We start from the raw sequence: 26883 nt of genomic DNA, 5'->3' as shown, positions 1-26883 counted from the left end.
ACCCATTGCGATAAACTGAAATCATTTCAGTTTGCCGAGGCACAAATAAATGTGACTTGTCACTGACTATTTTTGTTTCTTTGGATTTCCTTGCACCTTTTCCCCCACACATTTAAAACCCTGGAGCCCCCTTCCCTGGGACAGCTGAGACTGCGCACAACCGTGAGTCAGCAGGCTGCAACGTCTCACCCCCCCTTCTCTCCCGACAGGGTCCCCCAGGGCCTCCCTTTGGCCCTGCCCCAAGCTCCCTGCCAATCACATAGCCCAACCAGCCCTTTTTCCGCTTATCAGTACCTACCTCCCTTCCCGTCTCTGCTCCGCCCATATGGGGCGCGCTCTGTGCCTCCTTGCGTGTCTTGCGCGCACCGTGTGCTACTGGCAGCCGCTGGGTGAGCGGGGAACAATCCTGGCTCTCGCTGGGTGTGTAAGGGAGCTAGTCGCCCTCTCGCTTCTTGCTTTTGCTGCAGCTCGCATCAGCCCAGCTTTGTCTGCCCCACCTTAGCGCCGGTGATCACTGTTTTCTCACTAGGTGAGTGGGAGAGGGAGCCAGTCTCCGACAGCAGGTCCCGGGCTGATGCGGGACACAGGTCATTGACTGCCGGCTTTCCTGGTGCTCCTGCAGGCAGTGAGCTCTGGCAGTTCCAGGGGAACTGGGGTAAGAGGCAGCGACAGGCCATGTTCTTCGGTGTCCACGTGGTTCACTGCGGGCTGCCGCTTCGCCCTTTCCCGTTCTCCACTCCCAGCCAGGACGCACCCGCAACAAATTGGGGGTGAGGGAGGACGAGAGTGAGGTCAAGCAGACGGCCTCGGTTGGTCTCGTTTTAGTCTAATTATTATCTTCATTAAGGCTAGCACAAGGTTCTGTGGTAAATGTGCGAGTGCACCGGGTGCTGTTTCTTAAGCAAGGCTTATCCTTGCTGGAGGAAAGGGTGTAAGCGCAGGGAGGGTGGTGGGAGTAAGGGTTAATGCATTACTGCCGTAGATAAAAGAGCGGGGCGAGGGGGGGGAGGATGAGGGCACGGGGCGCGGCGTTACAGTTACACGTGGAGATGCACGAAATCTACGCCGCGTAAAAGACCGCGACACTGGTGACGCGCAGCTTCACGGGTTAGTGCTTTGACCCATTACCAGGACGAGTGTCATCTCTGTACACGGCTTGGTATCGGTCGTGGGTTTTCAAGTGTGTGTAAACTAAATACTTAGATTTTTATGTGTGTTTGAGAGACAGAGAGACTAGTCCGTATACATATATATGTGATTGCGGGCTATAAATCCCGTAAAAGCTGCTGTTACTGCAAACTCCTTTTGAGATACAAGCAAACAGATGTTATATTTTTTCATGGCATGGCAGGCTTACTGGATGAGAATGTTAATTAGACTTGTTGCAAAATGTAGATTATGATTTTTGCAGCATCTTGGAACTCCGTTTGTTTGCCTCTTTCATGTTTTGAGTTATGTTTCCTGGTTTAAATAGAAACATTAACATCTAGAATGAGTTCTTGTATGATGGATCTATGCTAGTACAACCTGTTCTTCCTCTTGTCTGGCAATTTGTCAGCACTTAAAGAACTGTTGAAACTCTGCAATCCAGAGGAGATTACTGTAGATAAAATGACTCGCTTCCTGAACACGTACTTGTAGGAGGATAGCATTGAGAATGGGGAAGATTTAGTGCCTCCTTTCCTTACACAGGAAATCATAATTGTTTATCTGTCCTCTTCAACTTCCAGATCTCCAAGTTTTTGTTTTCTGACCTCTGTGAATGGATATTACATTAGAAAATTATTGTAGTCTTCAGTCGTAATTAGCAGGGGTTTTTTTCTCTCGTTAACATATTGATATACTGATATAAACTAATAATTATGAGTTTATAATAGAATAGTTGGTATTGTAGGTGGGTACGATGTGCACCTCTATTGGCTTGGGAAATGTAGCTTTACATGATTACACAGGTTTCAGTCTCTGTCATAGCTGTGATTTAGTTTGAAAGATAGGTTGATCTGGGCTGTTACAGTTTTGATTCAAGAGCCTCTTCCTGGAAGAAAATCTTATTTTTGCTTAAAGAAAACTGTAATGTGGGGTCACAGGCACACTTGTGTTTATATGCGGGGGTGCATGTGCAAATGTGTGAGCACGTATGTGGGAGAGTGTGCACACAGTTGTGGGTGTGTACACACAAGTGCATGTGTTTTGACTTGTCTCTATGTGGTTATGTGTGTACACATGTCTGTGTCTACTTGTGCTCACCCACCCCATGTCTGTACCCCAGCATACACACACACATTTGTGTACATGTGTCCTGATACACATGCATGTGAACTCATGCTTTTCAATTCTTTTGCTGTATGATCAGCTTGGTGAGGGATATGTTGTAGCTTAATTGCAGAGCATTAGTGTTCATGCAACTGTGAAGAGTCTGCCAAGGGATGGTGGTTGCCAGCAACAACTTGCTGTTCTGCATGAGAGCCTCACTGGCAGCTGTCCCTTGTGTGTCCACATACTCAGACAAGCTTGTGCACCGACACACATGCACACACATCTGCACATTCATACACAATGCCACATGCCTGTGTACAGACCTGTTTCCGTGGACATGTGTATACACACACACTTGTAGGAAAATGCTTGTGGCCACAGACCATCACATGTGTGCGCCCTCAAATGTGTATACACCTACCCACATATGCAGATGCTCATTTCCAGACACATGCAGACTTGTACAGAACCAGCTACACATTTATATACAGGCACAAGCTACACACACACAAAAACCTCTTTCAAAACACACAAAAATGAATACATAACCACAGGTGCATACACACAGACTTACTTTGCCAGACAAGCGTGTGCACACAAACATCTGTGTACATACTTGTATACCCACGTACAAGCATGTCCACACAATTGCACACACTCAACTAGTGTGAACAGGTATCCAATTTCACACACACGTGTTCGGAGACAGGAAGCACAGGTGTATACAGAGCAACACCTGTAAACACACACAACCACATACACTCTTTGTACTGTTTTCCACACAGCCACATCTGTATACACATGCACCCCCACAGGTGTGCACACAAGCACTGCCAAATGCGTGCACTCGCATCCACAAATGTATACAAACAAACCCACATAAACACACACATTAATACTCACACCTGTCTACACACACTCATACATTTGCACACACAGTCATACTTTTATAGAAATTTGCCCACACACACATACCTGTGTGCACACACATATACACATGTGCAGAGTTACATGCATATACACATGCAAATACATGTATGGACGTGATTGGACATATGCATATGTCTCCACACACCTAAGCTTGTATATGCAAGCATCTACATACAGGCACATACATGATCACATGGAGACAGCCACATAAGCAGATTTCCAAACACATGAACACACGTGTGAACACAGCCACATACATTCTTTTCCAGACCATGCACACGTACCTACCCACACCTGCATACAAATGCACCCACATGTGCTGTCACTCATGTTTACACACACGGACACGTGTGCACACTGACACTTTTATAGACATGGAACAACATACACATGTGTTTACCTACAGAGTCACATGCATGGAAACTCGTTTACACACATTTAGCCACATAAACCCATATGATTGTGCAGACACTCCCCACATGTGCAACTACATGTGTATCCATATGTGTGTAGACACACTTCTATACAGATGCACCCACATACAGGTACACACTTTTTCCCAAATGGCCTCATGCATGCAGACCTGCTTCCCCTGACATGCACACGTGTGCACACATATTTGTGTATATGCATGCATCAAAACACATGGACAAGTGTGCACATGTACTCATGTGCATCAACATGCACATATATGCCAGTGCTCACATGGCCACATAAACACACATGTATACACATGCATCCACTTCTCTAGCAGGCATGTCTGCACAAACACACATGTGTATACACAAACACCCACATACAAGCACAAGCTTGTCCAGAGTCATACAGACCTGTGCGCACATATCGAAACATCTATAAACATGCACCCACATACATGCAGATGTGTGTGCACATACATCCACACTTGTACCAAAAAAAAATGCACCCATATGTAATTTTATGTTTGTGACCCCCCCTACATGTATACACCAACATACTTGTACATGCTTCTGCACATGTACCATGAGACACACACGCATGTGAACTCATGCACAGAATCACAGAATGTTAGGGATTGGAAGGGACCTCGAAAGATCATCTAGTCCAATCCCCCTGCCGGAGCAGGAACACCTAGATGAGATTACACAGGAAGGCGTCCAGGCAGGTCTTGAATGCCTCCAGACTAGGAGAATCCACAACCTCCCTGGGAGGCATTTCCTTTCTTTTGCTATATGACAAGCTGAGTGAGGGATATCTTGTAGCTTAACTGCAGAGCATTAGTGCTCATGAGACTGTGAGGATTCTGCCAGGGGAAGGTGATTGCCAGCAATAACTTGCAGTTCTGACTTCTGTGTGGGAGCCTTTCTGGCAGCTGTCCCTTGTATGTGTCCACACAAGCTTGTGCACCAACATACATGCACCCACATACACACATGTGTGTGCACACCCCCACACATATGCACCACCCTCCCACATACATGCATCCATACACAAGCACACAGGTGCACACACACCCGAATGTGTAAATATGTGGTCCAATAAGAGAGGAACTACTGCACAGATACCTTTGAGAAGTTCTTTTTCCCTAGGTTTCCCATAGCAGAGACTCCATCATGAATTCCAGAAATTCTTCTTAAATAGATAATTTATTTGCAAGGTATGGCATAGAGCAGCTCAAGTTGAGTGCCTCCTGAAAAGGGGCCCTCAGCAGAAAAAATAATTGGACAATTATACCTTCACAATCCAAGTTTCTACCCCACATGTGTCACTCTGGGACAAATGCAAAATTAGAGTCTGGGCTCTCCGCATTCTTCATTAGATCTCTTCATTTTCATCAGGTGGACTGTCAATTAAAGTTCTCACCTTCAGTTGCTATTTTGCACCTGTAGCTGGAGAAAGTAAGTTCTTGGTAATAGCCAAAACATTCTTCTCTTAGGTGCTGTTCTGCTTCTTTACTCATCTCCAAGGATGCAGCTCCCCTTGTCTTCTAGCTTGAAGACTCTGTGGCCCTTTTTTTTTAACAAAGCAGAAAGTTCAAAGGTTTACAGCTTACTTATGCTTAGTGAATTCTAGATAAGCAGATTCTAAACAAGTTCCATAAGAAGCAGTATACCAAATGTCACCATTTATTGCATGGCAACAATTAAGTGTGGCAGATCCTCTCTATTTAACCCGTGCCCTGCCCACTCAGTAAAGGGAATAGGAGGAAAAGGGAGGGAGAAGTTGGAAAGTTAAAAAAGCTTTACTAATAATATTAATAATGAGAGAAAATAATGCAAAACATACAAAACCAATACTGGATTTCCCAGAGTAGTGCAGCTGCTGTGGCAAGTCACCACAGTGGGTCTGGCCTTGCACCAATGGCTGCAGGGCAGACATTAGAAGTTCTGGACTGCACAGACTGGAGTCAGGACAACAGGCAGGGTCCTCTTCAGACACCAGCCACGGACCAAGAGAATGAGACCCTCATGACCTCCTAGCTGTTAAACTGTGTATGATGTGTATGGCATGGAATACCTTGTTGGTCAGTTTGGGTTACCTGTTCTGTCTGCTGCTCCCTGCAAGTACTACTCTCTCACTGTATGTGATATACAAAATTTATCAGTGACCTTGGCTGCTATAGCAATGAAAGATAAACCTTTGCCTTTTCTGCATACCATTCCTATTGTTAGCTCAGTAGAACTCTTAGTATTGGGTGTTAACTGCTCTGGAGCAAACACTGTCCATAAAACATGCAGCCAACTTCAGAAAAATGAAGTTACTTAGAAGAACGTAGCTGAAAGGATGATTCACTAACAGAGAATCGGTCTTGTTTTAACCAAAACCAGAACACCAAATAAGTCAGTAAGCTAAGGCAGTCTGTTCCCTAACAGATAGATTTCACTTTGGCATGAACATTATACTGAAAATGGAGTCAAACTTCAAAAGTACTAGTTTCAAATTGAGTGCAAATTGAGACTGACACGTATACATTTTTCTTTTTTTAATTTCATGATTTTGCATTTTCTAAAGAATGCAGTTACTTTTGCTGAGATGTATTGAGTGTACATGCATCCTTCAAATCCCAGTTTTTGCTGGAGCAGAGTAGGCTGGCTGGTCCTTCCCTGAGAGGCCACCTTGGGTCCATGGCTGCATCCCAAACAGGTTCCCCACGCACAGTGCTTCCCTGAGGTGCACCTTTTCCCCCACACATTTACACCCGGGGGGCAATCCCCGCGCAATCCCGGGAGCTTCCTTCTCCGGGACGGCTGTGCGACCACGGAGACCCGTGTTCCGCTGTGACTCAGCGACGCAGCGGCTCCGAACCTTGAGCCCCGCTTTGGCCCGGCCCCGAGCTCCCCGTCAATCACACAGTCCAATCGACCCCGCCCCGCCCATCGGTGCCCACCTCCCCGCTTCTGCTCCGCCCACACGGGCCGCGCCCTATGCCTTCTCCCCTGCCCCGTCCGGCATCCACCCCCTGTTGCTGGCAGCCAATGGGGGAGCGGGTGGCAATCCCGGCTCTCGCAGGGTCAGCGGTCGCCGTCTCACTCGCTTCTTGCTTGTGCTGTCGCTCGCTAGAGTTCGGCTTGGCCTGTCCTGCCTGAGTGCTGATAATCGCTGTTTTCTCACCTGGTGAGTGGGAAAGGGGTCTAGTCGCCGACAGCGGGCCCCGGGCAGATGTGGGGCACAGGTCCTCGATCGCCGGCTTTCCCGGCGCGGGTCGTTTTAGCTCTGCCGTCTGCAGGCAGCAGGCTCCGGCGGTCCCAGGGGAACCTGGATAAGAGGCAGCGACGGGCCGTGGTCTGCGTCCGCGTGATTCACTGCGGGCTGCCGGTTCATACCTTCCTCTCCCCACTCCCATCCAGGACGTGCCCGCAGGGCTTTGGGGCTGAGCGAGGACGAGAGTGAGGTCAGGTGGATGAGCTCGGTTGGTCTCGTTTTAGTCTAATTATTATCTTCATTAGGGCTAGCACAAAGTTCTGTGGTAAATGTGCGAATGCACCGGGTGCTGTTTCTTAAGCGATGCTTATCCTTGCTGGAGGAAAGGGTGTAAGTGCAGGGAAGGTGGTGGGAGTGAGTCTGCTCCCTGGCGGTGCCGGTGGACGCGGTAGGGCCCACGCGGGCGGGCACAGGAGCGACCCGCAAAGGCAAGGTCTCCTTGGCAGCTTGCTCGCATTTCCTTTTGTCTTGAGGATTAGTGTATTACTACCGCAAATAAGGCAGCAGAATGGAGGGAGGGGATTAAGACGGGGGAGCGGTGTTACACGAGGAGATTCACTAAATCTACGCTGCGTAAGTGAAGACTACATTAGTGATGCACAGCTTTGCAGGTTAGTGGATCTACTTTGACCCATTATCAGGACGACTTTCAGCTCTGTACGCTGCTTGGTATCCGTGGTGGGTTTTCAAGTGTGCATAAAGTAAATACTCTGTGTGTGAGAGAGAGAGGCTAGTCCATATGCTCATGCTCTTAAACCCATAAAAACTGCAGTCACTGCAATCTGCTTTTGAAATAAAAGCAAAGAGAAGATGTTACATTTTGTTTGTCACATGGCAGGTTTTCTGGATGAGAATGTTAATTAGATTTGTTGCAAAGGGTAGATTACGATATTGGCAGCATTTTGGAACGCCATTTTCTTGCCCTCATTTTCGCACAGCTTCCATGGAGTTATGTTTTCTGGTTTAAATAGAAACATCGACCTAAAATATTACTTCATTTGTAACGGATCGTACTAGTGTTGATGGATCTGTAGCAGAAAGCACCGTTTTTTGAAAAAAGTGCAAAGTAGGATCAAGACAAATAACTTGTTCTCCTCTTCTCTAGCAGTTTGTCAGCACTGAGTGGACTGTTGACACTCTGCAGTCTAGAGGAAATGCCTGTAGAGAAAAGTGCTCACTTATCACATATTTGTAGGAGTGCTGCACTGAGAATGCCTTCATTCTCCTTTCCTTAAACAATTGTTTTCTCGAGTGTCTGACCTCTTAAATTTCCAGATCTACAAGCTCATTTACGTGTTTTCTGACTATTGTGAGTGGATGTTATATGATAAAAGTAATGTAGTCTCTAGTGGTAAATGGCATGTTGTTTTCCTGTTGTGAACATACCGATATACTGATATAAACTAATAATTACCAGTTTATAATTGCATAGGTGGTATTGTAGGTATTTACATGATTACACAGGTTTGAGGCTCTGTCATAGTTGTGACTTAGTTCGAAAGATAAGTTTATCTGAGGACTTTTTAAAATTTAGGGGTGTTACAGTTTCGATTTAAGAGCCTCTTTTAGGAAGAAAACGTTATTCTTGCTTGAAGAAAACTGTAACATCAAAACAACTGAGGCTTTTCAGCACCGAGAAGCAGAACAGAAACTGCTAAGTTGCACAAGCTAAGTACACTTTTTTCTCCTGGCTTTGAGATATACTTTGCTTCTTTCATTGCTTGCGGTCCTTCTCTTTGGAAACTTGTTTGGCGTGGCTGTGTCTTCGTCGCCCGCGTAGAAAAACCCGGAACACTCGGAGGTTCCGGCAGTTTGGGGTGGCGCTGTCCCTGTTGCAGGCCTGGCTGTTGTTGGCCTGCGCTGCGGCGGCGCGACCTTTCACCCACTTTTCGGGGGTGATCACGTGAGCAGGCCCAGAGAGGGGAGGAGCGCCTGGAGGCGGCGGCACGACCCGCAGAGGTCTTCCCGCGGCGCTGGAGGTGGCCGGCCATCTGCCCAAGTTCTGGAGTGGGAATCGGGGGGAGCGGAGATGAAGCAAAGCAAATGCAAGTCCTGGAGCCATTGGCGGTTAGATGTGTGCTTGGTGGGGAGAATGTTTCTGTTCGCTGCATGCAGGGTTCATCGGAATGTTGAATTCCGAGCATGACTGCAGGACTGGTTTTGGAAAATCTTCGATAAAAGGCAACTTAAGTGAATGCTTGTATTTAAAAAAAAAAAAAAATACACGGGTTTGTTTGTTGTTTTTTTTTTACTATTCCAAACCCATCGTTTTTGTCCTGCAGGATGCTGTATCATAGTCCTGAACTCCCCATGTTCAGAAGAGACAAAATCTAAATTACTGAGAAAGCATCTCTCTATTTTCCAAGCCTGGATTAACTTTTAATTTGAATGGTCAATTTAAATATTCATAAAATGTTTGAAACTGGTTCTTCAGTCTTTCACTCATATACAGTAAATGACCATTGAAGTATTGTGAGAGCAATCCATTCAGTTTGTTTTTGATCACCAAACATTATTGTCCATCTTCCTGTATTTCGAAAGTCCATCTTGCATGTCTTGTAAAATCCTGCCATTCCAGAAATAGTTGTTATTATAAAGAAGATAATTCTTCTTTACTGTATAAGCGCAGAAGCTCATTACTGGAAAAGGAGGGAGAAGGCATAAAACTTGTATAATCTAAATGCCTAGGTATGCCTTTTACAGCAGTACTAAAAAGAAATACCCAGATCCTAGAGCCTAATTTTTTGGGGCTGGGGAGATTTCTACATGGTATGATAACAGTGCAGTGTTTTAATTTTGTATGCTTATCTCTTACTCAGAAAGATTATTCTGAAGTTGTAGAAGGTCAGAGAAAGCAGCTTGTTGGGATGTGTACAATATAATGTGTATTGCTATAGAGACTAGAGTAATCTAAAACCTCTAGGAACAATATAGTATGTCCTAGGCTATATGGGGAAAAAAACAATAATATGACAGTTGTAGAGGTTTCTGTTTTAATTACAGTTGTGAAGCATGTCTGTGTGTGTTTGTGGTTTGTTTGTTTGTGTTGTTGTTGACTGTAATGGGAGTTTAAAGTGTGAAGGCAAACACTCACACATCTTAAGCTGAAAGCTGAAACTGGGGTTGGAGTCTAGCCACTGAGATCACCTTGGTAGTGATGACTAGTTTGAGCCCTCAGAAGTGACTGAGTGGGTAGCAGGTGAACTTTCCCTCCACAGTTCCTAACCATCTCAGACCTCTTAAATGAAGACAGATTGATCCAGATGATACATTCATCCAGTGTAATGGAAAACAGTGTTTCAGAAATGGTGTTTATGATGATTCTCCCATTGCCATCAGTTTTTCTAAAGTGGTTCCAGTCTGGTCCAATCCCTCTGAGCGGCTGAAAGCTGTACGAGAATCAAAGCTCAAACTGTTTTTCTTGACTCTTGGTTACAGAGCTACAACTGGCTGTTTGCCGTCGCTGCACTGTAATGTCTATTAGGAGCTAGCAGCATTGGAATGTATCTATCTCTTGGTGTGTCCTAACCTGTTCAAGATCCCAGCTGAGCTGAGCTTGCCGGACAGAAGATTTCTGTGTGACAAACAGATCTCAAGGCCACTTTTAAGGAAGACAGCTGTTCAGGTATGCTTACATATAGTTTGTTGGCCTGTTTGTTACTATCTCTTCCCTATGACTGTTGCTCCATTTTACCAGCTGGGAGTGAGTAAAGAAATTGGCCCAAGATTCCGAAGGAGATACGTGCAGAGGGTAGGTAATATTCACCCACAGGTGATCTTGGAAAACTGATGAGGACAGGACACAAGCTAATAGGTTTGTCAGTGGGACAGCAAGCTACTGCAAACTCCTTAGCTGTTTCATTTCAAACTGTCTGCTGTGAGTGAGGTTTGTAGCAGGTCCTAATGTTGCTGTACCTGGGCAAATACATGTATTCAATTCTCCACGTTGATTTGAACCACAGCATTTGTTAATTTTTCAGATGTGAGAAATCCTTTAAGACATTTGCAGTTCCAGATGACCACAGCTGTGAGCTGTAGGTATGAGGGTGGGAGATGTTGGAGCCAATGATGAGCAATAACCGAATATGAGAATTTGACCCTTACCTGCTGACATGTCAAATGATGGCTGTTGAAGGAGAGGCAACTGTCTTTTTGCAAGTGACACTTCAGTCATGGCATAGGAATTTTACTTTTGGGACCCCTATGGGGGAGAACTTCCAAGTAAACAACAGATTCAGCTTTTAGGAGGCTTAAACGGGTTTTACCATGTGTCAGTCACAAGTAAAATGGCACGAAAGAACCTGTCAGTTTACCCTTGTTTTCATCAGATCAAATGATAATTAGTTGAACGCTATGTTCATTCAAGTTTTAAAGGAGGGTTGTTCTTTGGTTTCTGTTTTGTTTCTATGCAGGGTCATTAGGCTCAACTGAGAAGCCCTGTTGAGTAAATTTAATCTGCACGAGTATTTATTGCACAGAAATGATTTGGCTTCACTCCTCTCAGATTTCTCTTAATGATTTTGTATCTGTAGAATATGATTAATTATTGTAAGGTAGGTGAGTTCTTGGTAAGACGTATCTATGTCTCTTTATATATGCTGAAGCATGATTAGATATTAAATATTATTAGATATTATTGAAGGTTAGTATGCAAGGAAGCTGTTTAGAAATATAAATTCTCAAGTGAATAACGGTGTCTGGTTGATCTCTATAATAACTTCAGAAGTCAGCACCTTGCAGAATATCAGATGAAATACAAATTTGCTCCGAAATTTCGATATCTTGTTAGGTTTTTGCAGAAGTGTAGTATGCACTGCAAAAGGTGGCATTATCTAGCAGAATATCCAAGAAACAGATACAAGAGAAACTGGACAGTCTTTTTAGTCAGATGTCTAAATGTTTGAGCTGTATATATCATACTGCTTACTGAAGATTTTACAGATCAAAACTTGAATTTCCTTTGAAAGGCATAAAACTCTAGACAACTTTGATCTTTGGATATCTGTTAAACTGAATGCTTTTTCTGTAGCTTTAGTTTTAATTTTGTCCAGCTGTGCATTAAAAGAGCACATGAATAAAAGCATTTTTTGCATTCTCTGGTTGGCCGCCTTACTTAATTGACCCTCTAGCATTTTGGTTTTTATATCAGATAGTGATGGGGAGGCAGTTACATAAGAGCAGGTGAGCCCTTGAGTTACTGAGTGCTGGATGCTGCTGTACAGCATGTACTTTAGTGTCTGAAGCTACTACATTTATAGAAGACCTCATGAAAACACTTTATTGAAGTCAAGTCACTTCTGCTATTGATAATTTGGCTTACTTAATCTGATAGTAATAGTCAGTCTTTCCTCTAGATAGGGAACATTAAATGTAGCATTAAATTCCAAGGGCTTGTTTTTTATTAGGAGTTTGTACTTTTTCCCACTGTATCACTACAGTACACATGGCACTTAAGATCAGCTCCAGAAGTCTACCTGCTGTCTTAAGATTTGCAGGCTCTCATTGGACATTGTAGTGGTGTTTAAAATACCAACATATATTCAAAAACCTTGTACAGTGGCATGATGGTGCTTTTTAGTGAGGGCAAAGTTACTGGAATCATGTTGAAAAATTCAGATGATCATTTTAAAATCTCTGTAAAAATTCTGCTGCAAAATCCAGCTGAAAACTTTCTCCTTTTGAATGTTTGACTGCTGCTACCAATTTGACTTTCCAGGTGTTCTGTTCATTGAAAGCAGCTGAAGCACAGGGTTTCTTGTTCAGGCCTTAGTGTTCTAAAGTAAGTTTATTTTTTGAAGCAGATCTGTTATTAAAATCTCCTTAAAATCCTTTCATAAAATGTCTCAGCTAGGAATACAGTTAAAACTGTATGAAAAAGAGGATTGATGCTTCAAGCCCTGAGTGCTCTTAGTGGCTCTTCACTGGACTCTCTCCAGTAGTTTCATTTCTGTCTTTTACTGGGGAGCCCAAAACTGTTCAGCTGCCGTAGAGTAATCTGAATTACTTTGTGTAGGTGGTACTGAATGCTTGGACTGACAGGAGCATCAATAACAGAAATCTGAAGAGAAACTTGGAATAATGCATGAAGTGACTTGGATGGACATCTCAGTGTTTGGAATTTTCTCGCTTTTAGTTTACTATCTGGTATGAAGTCAACAGATTTGTGCATAAGCAGTTATTAATTGATTTGTGTAGAACAAAATACATTCATATTTTAGGCTTTCTGGGAGAGCGAAAAATGCAGATTTCTCTCTAACAGCTTAAACAGGTGAGAGGAAATACTTGATCATTGTCTTAGCACAAACACAGCATAGGTGTTCTAGTGTTTTAACACTGGCTCTGATTTCATTAAATCTGTCCACAGACTCTTATAATTCAGTGATCTAAAGTGTCAAAACATGTCTTTTGGTTGTCTGTTTCCCTCCAATAGCTGTAGCAAGCTCATCTGTTGAAGGGACATCTGATGTGTGGTCAATAAAATACTAGGTAAAACTTGTTCAATATTTTCAATGTTTAAGAACTTATGAGAGCTCCATAATTTTTTTCCTGTTCTGTATGACTGCTTGTAACATTTAAACAGTAACTCTTATTGCTCTGCATGTTGATGGAAATGGAATTCTCCCCCCTTTCATTTTTCTCTTTGAAATAAACTGGTTGGGAGACAAAGAAAGACATTGGGGCACTTGCTTGGTTTCCCACGACCCTCTGAGTTCAGTGTTTAGCTTTAAATTGAAATCTTAGATAGTTCTAAGTATGTTTCCTAATTAAAATTGAGTTTAATGCACTTTCAACTGATATCTCTCTCCCCTTCCCGTCCTGGAAACTTCCTTAAACAGTGTTATTGCAAATTATTTAGTATCACTCTTTTCTCTCACCAGTCTCTATTCCTATTTGAAACGTGAACACTAAGCTAAATTTTGAGGTTGTGATTTTATTCTAAGAAAGGAAAATTTTGAATTTGTGAGTTTATTTTAAGAAAGGAACAATGAATTCTTCAAGGCGTTGTATTGTTTTTTTTTTGGGGGGGGGGATGGGGAGGGTTCATTTGTTTTGTTTTGTTTTTGTGGGGGGGTTGTTTGTGTTTTTTGTTTGTTTGTTTTTTGTTTTTTTATTTTTAAACTTGCTAGTAGGAACTTAGCAGGAGTCAGAAGACACTAACTATGTGATGAGATGCTTCTCATTGCCTTATTTTTGATACCTTGTATCTGCATGAAGCAAGTGGCTAAGATGAGTTCTGAGATAAGATGTGGCATGGTGTTGTGGACAAGAAAATCTGTCATACGTGGATATCCCCTTAGAAGCGGATGAGTTGCTTTTTGTGAAGTAGAGGTGGTGACTTTACTTTTTTTAGAAATATTTTATCCATATACAGCTCACGAAATCTACAACAACATAAAGGTTCATCTCAATAGCATTTCTAAAAGTAACTGCTTCATGATGTTTTGTGCAACACATTACAATACATTTAATGTTTGTATCATGGCTTGGTGCTTTTAAAGATGCACATGGTAATTCTTTTGCTATCTTTTAGGTGTTGTGTTATGTGCTTCAGAGAGACATTACCAACCACAAATGACTTCTTACATGACTGACTAAATGCAAACATCCTGTACATGTGATCTCTTTTTAGCTTCACATTTTCCAGACCTGAGATCCTCATCTTCTTCTGTGGCTGTAGGAACCTATAAGCCCTAACACAGAGTTCACTCAGTGTCTGCAACCTGAAATAATAAGGTCTGTGAGCAGTCTGCAGTTTGAACCTTGGTCTTTGCATTGTAAATATCCTGAAATTGCAAAACCAGGAGCCTGAGGAGGCTTTATGTATAGTAGACGTAGCAGGGTAGTTTTTCAGACCATCAGGGATTAGGGCCTTCTAGTGTGCTATGTGTTGTCTTGACTTAAAAGTGATGTCCAACTTACCTGTCCTTGTTTCTAACAATGGAAAAACAATGTGGTAAGTTTTTATTGGCTCAAGCAGATGTATGAAAAGGGAAGAGGAGAAATATCTGCGGCTGTTACAGCATGGCTGAATTGAAGTATAACCAGAAAAGAGCAAGGAATAAGCAGCTTTCTCCTTTAATTAAAAGAAAAAAGAAAAAAAAAGAAAAAAATAAACCAAGTTTTAAGGGGCAAGTAGGTGTTTTAAGATACACTAACATTATGAAAGAATACTGAAAATAATGAAATAGCCATTTCAGATTACTTTTAGAAATTATTGTGCCTCCCCCCGCCGCATTTAAGTAAAACTTGGGTAAATGGCTAAGAAAGTCAAAACCTCTTGTTTATGGCTCTTTGTTGGCAGTTAGGTTAATTAGTATACACTGTACAGAAATATTTTGCTGACCAAAATGCCTTAAGTTAGAAGAAGTTACTGTTTCAGTGTTAGTTAGCTGACTGATGTGGGTGCTGCCTTAGTAAAACTGGTAAGTTGAAGGTTGTAAGTCTAACGCATGCTCTTCTGGCCTGTGCTCTTTTACCTACTTTGCTAGCAAGCACATGATAGCAGAGGAATGCAAAGGAGGGGAAGTGTAGAGCAGCTTATGACTGAGTTGGCCTTTAAGGAGGAAAATAACCATTCAAAGAAAGAGACTTCAGGAAGTCTTTGGACTTCAGGCATCATAATTCAGAACAGTGTTAAAGGCTTACAGTTTTCTGAAGTAGAGGAAAATGACATGAAAAGAAACAAGCCATTTGATTGTTTCACATGTTAGGATCAAGTAATACAGTTCTAGAACTAGACTTGTCTTTGTTTTCAGGGCTTGTTTGCTTGATTCAGGATTAGTTCTTGCTGGATTAATATTTCTTCATTTGGGCATAAGGAATATTTTCCTTATTGAGGCTTATTTAATTTTATGATCATGCTAAGTTTTAATTCATTAAAATATAATGTTGACTGTTTATTATGAATGCTATTTATAATTTGTTTCTGTCTTGGACAGTAGACATGCATGTGCCTAAGAAGGGAAGGGTTCCTGAAATTTTCTCTTCAGAAAGAGAGGAGGGTAGTTACAAATTCCCAGGCTGAGAAGTCACAGGGGAGTTGAAGCGTAATAGAAAATAGTTGATCTGGTGCTTAAAACACTGGCATTCCTGAATATAAAATTCCATGAGTGAACTGAAGAACCTGTTGGCCCTTCTTGAGATAAGTTCAGGTGCCTCGTTCTCTGTATGGGAATATGGTTGGTTTTGCTGTGTGTGTCTGTGTTTGGTTGGTGTTTTTTTTTTGTTGATGGTGTTTGTTGTGTGTTTTTTGTTGTTTGTTTGGTTTTTTTTTCCCATTCTAGTCTTAACAAGATGCTAAACATATGATGAAGTCTTTTCTTTGAGTTCTTCTCTCTTTTGCAAACCTTATTCACCCCAGGGTATAATATGTATTACAGCTGCCTATCTCTGTTTTACTGCTCTCTTGCAGTTTTGGTCTCAATGTTGAACTGATGATGCACAATTTAAATAGATGGATGGGCAGTTGACTTTGACTTCCTGATACTTGTCTACAGCAAGGGCCCTATGAATAAGCAGTTGTTAGTGATGGAGTCATTAAGTACCACAAATACCAGTTGTTAGTGATGGAGCTGTTAAGTATGACAAATTGCGGTTGTTACTAGGGCATACAGGGCTTGTCATAAAGGTTTTGAATCTGGTGTTCAAAACTGATTTCGTTTCTTTGTTGTCTGAATCAGACACTGCATAGATCAGATTTCATACTATCTGTATGACACTGTGAGCTTTAGCTACCCTGCTGGAAACCCAGAAGCCCGATTCACCCAGAACTCAGCCTCTATAACTTGAGCAGTGGCTGATGGATTTGGGAGATCTATGAATTACCATCAACGACTGTACCAGTAGTTGTATTGCAGAGGTTGAGGCTGGTCTGGGGATAGGCACTTTAAATATTGCAAACCATAGCTGCCTATTTGTCAGCAACCTTACTAGATGCTACGCAACAGCATTTAATATTGTTCATCTCTAAATAATGCTCCTTCTCTTTCTGTATTATGTATTTGTTTCATAAACCTACTATTATTGCAGCATTCCCAATGTTTATATTCCCTAGTTGTCTACTCACACACCTTTGTACCCCTTCTTTATGTGCCAGAGGACTTTGGCATAGTAGAATATTTACAGACAAGAGGAGCAGCACTACAGTCATAATAAACTACTTTTGACGTGCCCAGCTGAACTGTACTGGCTAGCCCTCATATGCTCTTCAACTGGGAGTGAACATCTACCAGAATTTAAGTTTGATTACAAAATTTAGGCTTCAGGTTTGCAAAAGAAACATCTGTTTCAGCCTTTAGGATTCAAAAGGCATGAAGTAGTTGTATTTTCTTTTGATTTTTGCTTAAATAGAAATGTCAGTGCAACCTTAAAACACTTGATAACAGGTTTTGTACCAGTAAAAATGTGAAGTTAAAACTTGCACTTGAATCCTGACCTACGTGTGGGATTATGTATTCCTCTACCTACCTGCCTTCTAGGAGGGTGTTGTTTTTAAGATTATGCACAGCAGTTTTGGTATGCCAAGAAATTAATGTGGACAAAAGACTTCAGAAACACAAGTCAGGAATGTGTAGTTTGGACAATTTCAATGTTATACATAGAGCCTGTCTGCAGAAATTCTGATCGTAAATGCTAAAATGACATCACTCTGAATTAATGATGAGTAGGGGTAACTTCCAAGGAAGGGTACTTACATAGAAATGCTGGTTGTGGGAATAAAGTAGCTATGGAGATAAACTGATAAATAAGAGCATACAGTTCAATTCGAATTGGCTGTATCCTCAGAGTTGAGACATAAATATGTAAACAGAATCACCCTTACATTTCTGTTTTAACTTCCAGTGGTTTTAATTTGAGCTTGTTATGCCTGCTCCTTATTATGTTCTTTTGTCTATATTGCCACTGTTGCTGATATTCATTTGGGTAGTTTAACTGAGCTGCAGTTCAATTAAATTTCATCTTAATTTCAGGTTTGTTTATGTGAAGATCATTTTTCTGACAGCTGTGATTTGGTTTCCTCAACTCCAAATAGTTGGGGCTATAGTGCGCTATTGCTGTTAATTACTAATCAGCTTGATATTAAAAAGTGAAAATAAATTCACAGGAAGATATGGCCAGAAGCAGCTTTGTTTTGCTAACTGAGGTGCAGACTTTAAATACCTTTTGTTTCAAAATCAAAACAAAACACGTTTTCTGAATCTCCTTTATTATTACAGAATGAGAGGCTATGTACCTGCAAGATGCTTTCTCTAAATACTATGGCCTTAATTTTCTGCTCTACTCTGAATTTTTATATATTGCACATATGTACCATTTTCAGCTTACTGTTGTCCTGGTAAAAGGCCCACATTACATGAGAGTGTTCTGCTTCCACTTTCAGCTGTGGCTGTTAGAACAGATACATTGATTAACATACTGGACTCTCCAAATATAAGCATAGCCTATAAGAAAGAGACAAGTACTGTATGTAAATTTGGTATACTTGGAAATATTTCCCAAAACTACTGTGTAGAAAGTATCTTGCTAGAAACAGACCAACTCCTAGTTCCTTTAAAGAAAAGGGAAATAATTTTTTTAACTTTGCTTTTTGACAGAACTCTTTCTGAAAATGGCAGAAGCTCATCAAGCAGTAGCTTTTCAATTTACAGTAACTCCAGATGGGATTGACCTGCGAATGAGCCATGAGGCACTCAAACAAATTTACCTATCTGGTGTCCATTCATGGAAGAAAAAGTTCATCAGATTCAAGGTATTTTACATATGTCCACTAAATATGAGGATTATTCAATGTTTTATAGATTTATTGAACTTTTGTTTAGGCAGAACTTTTTTTTTTTTTTTGCCTTCCTGGCAAATAAAGTTCTTTATTGTGAAAGACTTGTGTGGGTTTTGCTTAAGACAAGGGATACTGAGGAAGGTAGGCTGGGTGATACTGTAAAGACTAAAAGGATACATATTTTTGATTTATGCTACGGAAGAAAGATGAAACAGATGTAGAAATAAACAATAGCTTTAATTTACTTCATTCATGTCATAATATATCATGTATTTATGTAATCTTTTAGCATAAGTCAGATATAAGTAATTGTGATTTTTTAGCATCACAACACTTAGAGGTACAAGACTACACGTGTGTTTATGAATTCTTTGCCACAATTAAATTTTCAAATTAAGGAGAATGTTTGCTGTTTTGAAAAAGTTACCTAAACCTAATCTTGTATGAGTTATGCTAAGAGGTATTTAATAGAGATTGTTGTGAATTTATTGTTTTGTTCATGGAATCATAAATGCTAAGAATCTGTTTTATTAGTAGCAAAGTAGATGCGCTACAGGCTATCTTCAAAATCTCTTTCAAAAATATATTTTTAACTGTAGTCATAATAAATCTTATAAAGGTATGAGAAGGACTGTTTAAATTATATAAAAGCCCCCTTCATTCTGGTTCTCAGTGTCTTGTTCAGTAGAATATTTTTGTCATGTATTCATTTAAGAGAGGCCTAACTCGGTGGAAGTGGGAGTTGTTGAATTGTTGTTTGTTCCAAAGTTGTTTGCTAATTTCAGTATTTTTAGTAAGATTTGCAGCAGGATCAATGTTGTCTACAAAAGAACTTAAAAGTTCCTTTGATTCTTTGTATCATTGTGACAATTTTCTGTAGTGGTTGAACTTGACTAAATCCATTCCCTACTCCTGAATTAAACTTATGTAAGCAAATGTTGGATAATCTTAACTTCTTGTTTAAAACTAAATTACTTAACTGTGTTGATTTTTGTTTCTTTCCATGGTAATATGAAGTCAGCCACTTTGGTATGAAAAAATTATGTGAAGGCTTTTCTTTCCAGAATGGAATTATCACTGGCGTTTATCCTGCTAGCCCATCTAGCTGGCTTATTGTAGTTGTGGGTGTGATGTCAACAATGTATGCCAAAATCGATCCTTCTCTAGGAATAATAGCAAAAATCAACCGAACACTTGATACAACGTAAGTAGATTGCAAAGTTACAGTTCCTCTAAAGGAACTGAATTTTATTTGTAGCTATGTTAAAGTGTATCAGGTTTTGAGTAGTATGTTGGTGACAGAGTGAACCCAGTAAGCAAATGTATGAGGGTATGAAATAGGTTGGTTGTTATAGCAGTATTAATATGTTGTTTTCTGGATATTTGGAAAGCACATTTACTAACTTCTGGGGCTTTTGATCTTGCTGCATGAGAGCGTGTTTGGAAAGGAGTTCATGAAAAAGGGTTAAATGGGCATTGGAGCTTGTGTGATTCCTGCCTGTAGTACCACTAGATTTGGTTGGCAATTTAGATTCTCTTTAGAACTTAAACTGATATTAACTGGCACATGCTGGCTTTTGTTTTGAATAGTGGCTGTATGTCAAACCAAACACAGAACATCGTGAGTGGAATACTTTTTGGCACAGGGCTTTGGGTTGCCCTTATTGTCACAATGCGCTACTCTCTAAAAATGCTGCTTTCCTATCATGGTTGGATTTTCGCTGAACATGGCAAACTTTCTGCAGGCACGAGGGTTTGGATGGTAAGGACATATTGTCTTCCTGTTTCATCTTCTATCTGATCTGTATTCAAAGCCCTAAAAGAGAAATTTTTGTAGGTTTTTCCTTGTTTGTGTTTTCTGTGTCATGGGACAGGATGTTGTTAGGTAGATACAGGGTGTTTCAAAAAGATGGACCCAGTTTCAAAGCGGTATATTTCACGATGGCAGCATGTTACAAAACCAAAAATTTACAGTGGTTTACCATAAAGGGTTACCCACCCTTTTGAGTGTTAAGAGTTTTGTTCATGGGCAGTTCATGGCTGCAGAGATATAGTGATTCAAAATTGGTTCCATCTTTTTTGAAACACCCTGTACTTCTACTAATTACTGTCATCCTTCTGACACTATAATTAAACTATTCAGGATGGCCTTGTAGAACAAAGAGTAAATACTTCAAGAATAACATCTAAAATTGCCAGTGCCTTGGGATAGTGTGACACAAATACGTACTTTTTGTCTGCATACAGCTACTGCTTAAAGAGCTTGGGCTGCAGTACCAATGAATCTTGTCCTCCCCAGGAAGTGCTACCCTAATTCATTGTTGAAATCTTAGGATTTCTATTCATCCATTCTAAAATTGATCTTATGCTTGAAGAAAATAATATTGAATGTCCTTTCATTTATTTGATTTAGTGGCATGACTCTGAAATGCGTTGGAAATGTGAGGACATGTACATATAGCTGCTTCAAGAGAAGCGGTGCGTTTCTGTTACTTGGATTTGGTTGTTTCAACTCACTTCTGCTAGTAAGGTTGTAGAAATAACTTAAGTGCCCTGCTACAACAAAATTAGTCTCTGCAGCCTCAAAAATTAGCTGATGTCTGTTAGACTAACAACATGTGATGATTTATTAGGAAGTATGCTCAATAGCAGGTATCCAGAGTGGAATTTAATGTTCAACTGTTACAATGAAATTTCTAATTAATAGATTCTCCTGGAAGTGGTATCAGGAGCCTCATGACTCAAATTTGTACAGTACAGCATCTGAATCATAAGGCTTTCTGTCAGTTGCTTGAAGCTATAGCTGTCTGGGTTTTCAGCATGTCCTTCCAGATAGATATTTTAAAGCTGTTAATATTGCCTTATCAACCTTAAACAGTATGATCTGTAATACTACTTACCATGGTTTGTTGCATATTCTATTTATACATTTTTGTCTATTACATATGTTGCATATGTATTTTGTGTATTATATTTTGTTGCGTATTATATGTTTTAAAAGACAGAACACTATAAAGGGGTGTGCCCAACAGTATCTCATTTATACTTAACATGAAGCTCTATTTTAATACTTTTTTCTTTAACAAGTTCCAACAGAAGAGGAGACTGGTTTCTGTAGTAAAACAGTACCTTAGCTTCCTAGATTTTTATTATCCTTAAATATTGCGTAATTTTCTGGAGGGGTTTTCCTGTTGTGTGGGTTTTTTTGTTTGATTATGGTTATTTATTATTATTATTAGCTGTTTTTCATGCTGATTAACTGCATGAAAAATGCTATCATGAATGTACTGTCTTCTGTTCAAATAGTCATGCAGACCTGAGCTCTGATTTCAGTCACAGTTCAAAGGACTTTCAGGCTGTTTGGAAGTCTGGTGGCACTTTTAATGAACATACTTCATCTCCTGAAGTAAAATTTCCTGTGCTAGGATTAGGGAAAAATCAAAGTATTAGTGGCAATTAAAAAAATAAAAAAAGAAGTTAAAAAATAATAATAATCTGTGAACAGATGCAATGCATGCAAGAATGAGATTATTTACTATGTCTGCATGTGAAATCAGAGTTGTATTTAGGTATGCATGTCTGTCAGATCACTTTAATGATCTCAAACTGCTGAAAATTCTATACTGCAAGTTTTCTTAAGAGATAAATACTGTGTCTTTATGTTTGCTGGTTTTGTCAGTTGAGCAGATACTCTGTCTGAAGATAATTTCAGCCTTTCCTGGCCCAAGAGTTCTGGAATAAAATTGTCTCCAAGTATGGAATTAGATTTTCTTGAGAAAATATAAGCTTTAATTTCTCACCTAGCTTCAAATTTATCTTGCTGTGAAATACTGGATTTCATTGGGCTGATCACTGTGGTGCACCTATGTACATCTGACAACTCTGATACAGATCCATTTGCAGGGGAGTCTTTGCTGGTAATCCTCTGCAATTCTTAAGTTTTCTGCTGCCTCAAACAACCTCCTCTAGCTGTGCTGACCAAGGAAACTGAGAGCAAGGGGACAACTCAGCATTTTAACCATTGGATTGTTGGTGTAGTACTTGACTTTACTTTCATGCCGAAATAGGGTGATAATGTCAAAATTCTCTCGTGTAGCCTAGAAGTTGCATGGTCTAGACTTTCAGTCTAGTGTGTATCACAGGTGAGAGGTACTCATAGAAATGCTGCTTCTGTCTTCAGCTGGGATGGGAACTGTAATCTCTGGCTTTCTTGTTTCATTGGGGTTATTTTTGTTGCTGGGTTGATTTTGTTGTTGTTGTTGTTGTTTGTTATTAGGTGTTTTTTTTTTTTAATACAAGCTCTGAGTATAACACTGGCATGCTTACACAATTTGGTATGTTCAAATCATGCAGTAGACTATATGAGATAGACTCATGCTTGAAGAAACTCCCTGTAGCATCAATACTATTATTGATATTGAGCCATAACTTCGGAAAATATTGAACCATGCTTTTACAAAGCATAATTATTATTTTTAAAGGTGGCTGTAGTTATTTAGGATCTTTAGCAGAGTGATGGGCTTGATAATGATTCCTGTTTTGTAGCACAAAATAGATATTCTTGTAGTATCTACTATGTAGTAAAAGATCAGCTGGTAGACTTGCTTTTTTAATCTTTACAGAGGGAAATGTATGAAGAAATGCTAAGTAACTCTGTTGAGGTCAATGTGTGCCGTTCATAAACAATATTGTCTAACAACCAGAAGATTGTGTAGGAAGTCAGAAATGATAATCACTCTCTTTCTCTTCCACTACTCCGTTGTTTAACCTTTAGGAAGTTAGTTTGTGTCATGGCCTTTTTCATTTGTGAAACAGTGATAAATATGATGGTTTCCTAATTTTAGTACAGTATAATTTAACAGTGAAAAGAACTACAAGTTATATTATGCTTTATTACTCTGGGTTTTTTTTTGTCTTTTGTTGAACCTGATAATTTAAGGTGGTGTTTTTGTTTTTTGTGGGGTTTTTTTTAGGCACTTGTGAAACTCTTCTCAGGACGTAAACCCATGTTATACAGTTTCCAGACATCTTTACCACGATTGCCTGTTCCAGCTGTTAAAGACACAGTCAATAGGGTGTGTACATTGATTAATTAATTCTCTTCGGTAACACTGAATTCATATTCAGATGTCATTGTGGGGTTTCTTGCCATGTCTTATGAAAATATTGCATGGATTGCATGGTAGTGTTAATGTGGTATAATGGATTAAAACTTGTGCATAGAAATTAAAATAAGGCTTTGACAAACTACTGAAACTGGTGACAATTTGAAGCTGGCATAGTTCATATTGGATGAATTATGCAACAAAGTGTAATCTCCAGGGATTTTGAATCATACTGACTTGATCATCCACAGCTTAAACATTTATGTGTGTGTTTTATGACGCAAAACCTTATAGCAAAGTGTGTAAGTAGGATAGAATGTCACAGGAGATGAAGATTTGATTTTTAGAGATTAATAAAATATCTCTACTGAAGTAGCAGTATGTCTTCCCTTTTTGGGTGGAAAAATGTACCTTCAGCAAAGTAAACTCTTCCACTTGTGATTTGCTGACAAATGTCTGGAAAAGGATCTCATTTTTTTAGTTTGCAGGCAGGTATTTAGAAGAGTTTATACTGTTATTTTAGCAACCTTATCTTATTTTAACAACCTTATGGATTGAGTCTGGATAATCTTTGTCTACTGGTCACATGTTTTGTGTAGGAATGGCGAGAAGCTATGTATTAGTTGCTATACTGATGCTGATTATTTTCCTGTATTCTAGTATCTAGAATCTGTTCGACCACTTATGGATGATGAAGAGTTCAGAAGAATGGAGGGTCTTGCCAAGGATTTTGCATTTAATTTGGGACCAAGGCTTCAGTGGTATTTGAAGCTAAAATCCTGGTGGGCCACAAACTATGTGAGTAGATAAATAGGAGGCTCAGTCATTCTAGTGACTTAATTTGTTCCCTGTTGCCTTTTTCGACTTAACTTTCTTTCTTAAATGTATAAGGCAGCAATTGAAACTGCGTAATATTTTTGTAAAGTGCATTGGAGACCACCTGATTTGCACAGAAGTAATCTGTGCGATTTGATACACAAACATTGTGGTGAATGGAATTTGAAAGAATGAATCCTCATTTTGTGCTTGTTATTCTCGAGCAGGCAATTTAGCTTTTGCTGTGAAGATTGCTTTTGAGAAGAGTGATTTAGGACAACTCTTTAATATAGAGCAGCTGGTGCATGCAGAAGAAAAATAAACATTAAGGTTGTTGGCTTTTCATGATGGCCAATCTACTTATTTATTTATTTACCAAAAGAGAAACCCAAATCCAATATCATAGTGAGAACTGTGATATAATTCCTTCCTGATGTATTATCTAACATCTAGCTGTACCCAGTAGCCAAAGCTGTGCTATAGTGTCTTGGCAAAGGCTGCAAAACAGTCAGGAGATCTGATAGATTTTAAATACTATCTGAAGGTGATGACTTCTTCAGCAGCTTATCAGAGATTTACAGCTGCATTTAATTTAATTTTTTTGCCCCATTTTTTGCTCTTTTCCCTGAAGTTTAGCACATTAGGTTTTTTATTTGTCTTTACGAAGTGGGGGGAAAGCTAGCAGTTTTTTTTCTGCTTCTGTATGGAATGTTGTGTTGTGGAGTCATTAACACAGAGACACAAACTGTGGAAATTATGAGATTTTACTGCTTTTGTTTTCCTTCCTACTACAGGTTAGTGATTGGTGGGAGGAATATGTCTACCTTAGAGGACGTGGGCCAATTATGGTTAATAGCAACTATTTTGCAATGGTAGGTAAATACTTTAAACACCTTATATGCCAAAGACGCACTGTAAAATTTCTGCCAGGTAACTTATTTTGTGCTATCTTTCTGTTACAAATCCGTTGCCACTGAGTATGTGACCTTTGTTTTTCTTTCTTCCCGTATAATATGCAGCCAATGTCTTAAGTACAATGCTGTCTTAATAATAAACTTAGCACATCTGTCACTTAGGCAAACTCATGCAGTAATGACTTACACAGTTTTGTACTTTCTGCAACAGTCAATCTTTCAAAAGCTTCTTGGGTAGCACAATTCACCAAAGGGTGTGCTCATATCCAGAGATGTCTGTAGGGGATGTAAAACTGAAAGCAAAAAGAGGAAATACGGTAGTCTTGGATTCAAGTTTTAAGCAACATTTGTCTTTTCTCCTGGGAGATTAACAGCTATCATGTGTTTTAGTTTGATGCTATTTAATGAGATTGTGACTGTTGAAGAAATTTAAGTTTCAAGTCATCAGCTTGTAGCACTAATGCACTTCATGTGTTTTGAAGCCTTTGTGGTATTGAACAGAATAAACTTTAAGAATGTGGATGAGGCATGCAATCAGTATTTTTTTTAACATGTAGTCTGGTAATCATAACTAATGATTCTTATGTACTTTACAGGACTTCCTTTATTTATCTCCCACAACCCTGCAGGCAGCTAGAGCTGGTAATGTTATCCATGCCATACTGCTTTATCGGAAAAAACTGGACAGACAAGAAATCAAGCCAGTATGTATATCAGTGTACATGGCTTTTGATCTTTTTTTTTTTCAGCACAGTCTGTAAGAAGTTGATCAGTTTTTAGAATGGAAGAGGAGAGGAATGTCTTATTGTCAGAGCTACATGTAAGATGTAACTAAACTTGTGGTCCCAAACATCTTTGCTGTCACTTGAATTGCACATGGGCAGAAACTAGCAGCTATCAAAAAATACATGATTCTGCCAACTAATGACAGTATTTGTAATTAATACACACATTTGCCCAAAAGACAAGTAGAGGCTTGTATTTGCATATGCTAAGTATTCCATATAACAGATGTTATATGGACTAAGCTTGTAATGGTATTTTTGGGCCACTGAAGTCTGAAAAGTCTGTGGTATCATGAAGCATGAGCACAATGGGTGGTCAGGACAAAGGACCTTGAGGCCAAGAGTGGGCCAGTGGCAGCCTAAGTCTAAATGATGATAAAATCCTAATTTCTAGATAGCAAAGGAAAGGCAAGGTTAATCTCATTCTGAATTTCTGTCCTGTGGCTGTGTGATGTAGCAAACAAATATTGTGGAAACAACTAAGTAGTTTTGTTGAAGGCCATGACAGTGATGTGATTAGTTGTATGTAAATACAAATCTGAGAAATGTGAACTTCTGTTCTTACACAGCCAGAAGTAGCTCTAAAAGAAGAAATTAAAGGGTTATGCATGCTGCGTGTC

General features: G+C 40.0%; 1 protein-coding gene across 7 annotated transcripts in view; it reads left to right on the top strand.

Annotated features, from left to right (window-relative positions):
- Nucleotides 1–377: 377 nt before the first annotated feature.
- CPT1A (carnitine palmitoyltransferase 1A) overlaps nucleotides 378–26883 on the top strand; it is a 52768-nt gene continuing 26262 nt past the window's right edge. For 2 of the 7 annotated variants that reach the window (XM_065839490.2, XM_071809077.1), the window contains exons 1-9: nucleotides 6625–6780; nucleotides 10306–10492; nucleotides 18462–18616; nucleotides 19708–19847; nucleotides 20234–20405; nucleotides 23617–23718; nucleotides 24409–24546; nucleotides 25359–25436; nucleotides 26075–26182. In XM_065839490.2, the coding sequence (XP_065695562.1) occupies nucleotides 18476–18616; nucleotides 19708–19847; nucleotides 20234–20405; nucleotides 23617–23718; nucleotides 24409–24546; nucleotides 25359–25436; nucleotides 26075–26182 (879 nt within the window). In that variant the 5' untranslated portion in view covers nucleotides 6625–6780; nucleotides 10306–10492; nucleotides 18462–18475. Of the gene's footprint in view, nucleotides 530–6624; nucleotides 6781–7356; nucleotides 7479–8803; nucleotides 8935–10305; nucleotides 10493–18461; nucleotides 18617–19660; nucleotides 19848–20233; nucleotides 20406–23616; nucleotides 23719–24408; nucleotides 24547–25358; nucleotides 25437–26074; nucleotides 26183–26883 lie in introns of those variants that run through there. The other 5 variants (XM_065839491.2, XM_065839493.2, XM_065839492.2 and 2 more) reach the window with 5 other exon arrangements.

The sequence above is a fragment of the Patagioenas fasciata genome, chromosome 5, assembly GCF_037038585.1.
Source record: "Patagioenas fasciata isolate bPatFas1 chromosome 5, bPatFas1.hap1, whole genome shotgun sequence".
Lineage (NCBI taxonomy): Eukaryota > Metazoa > Chordata > Aves > Columbiformes > Columbidae > Patagioenas > Patagioenas fasciata.
This window is presented reverse-complemented; position numbering and strand designations above follow the sequence as displayed.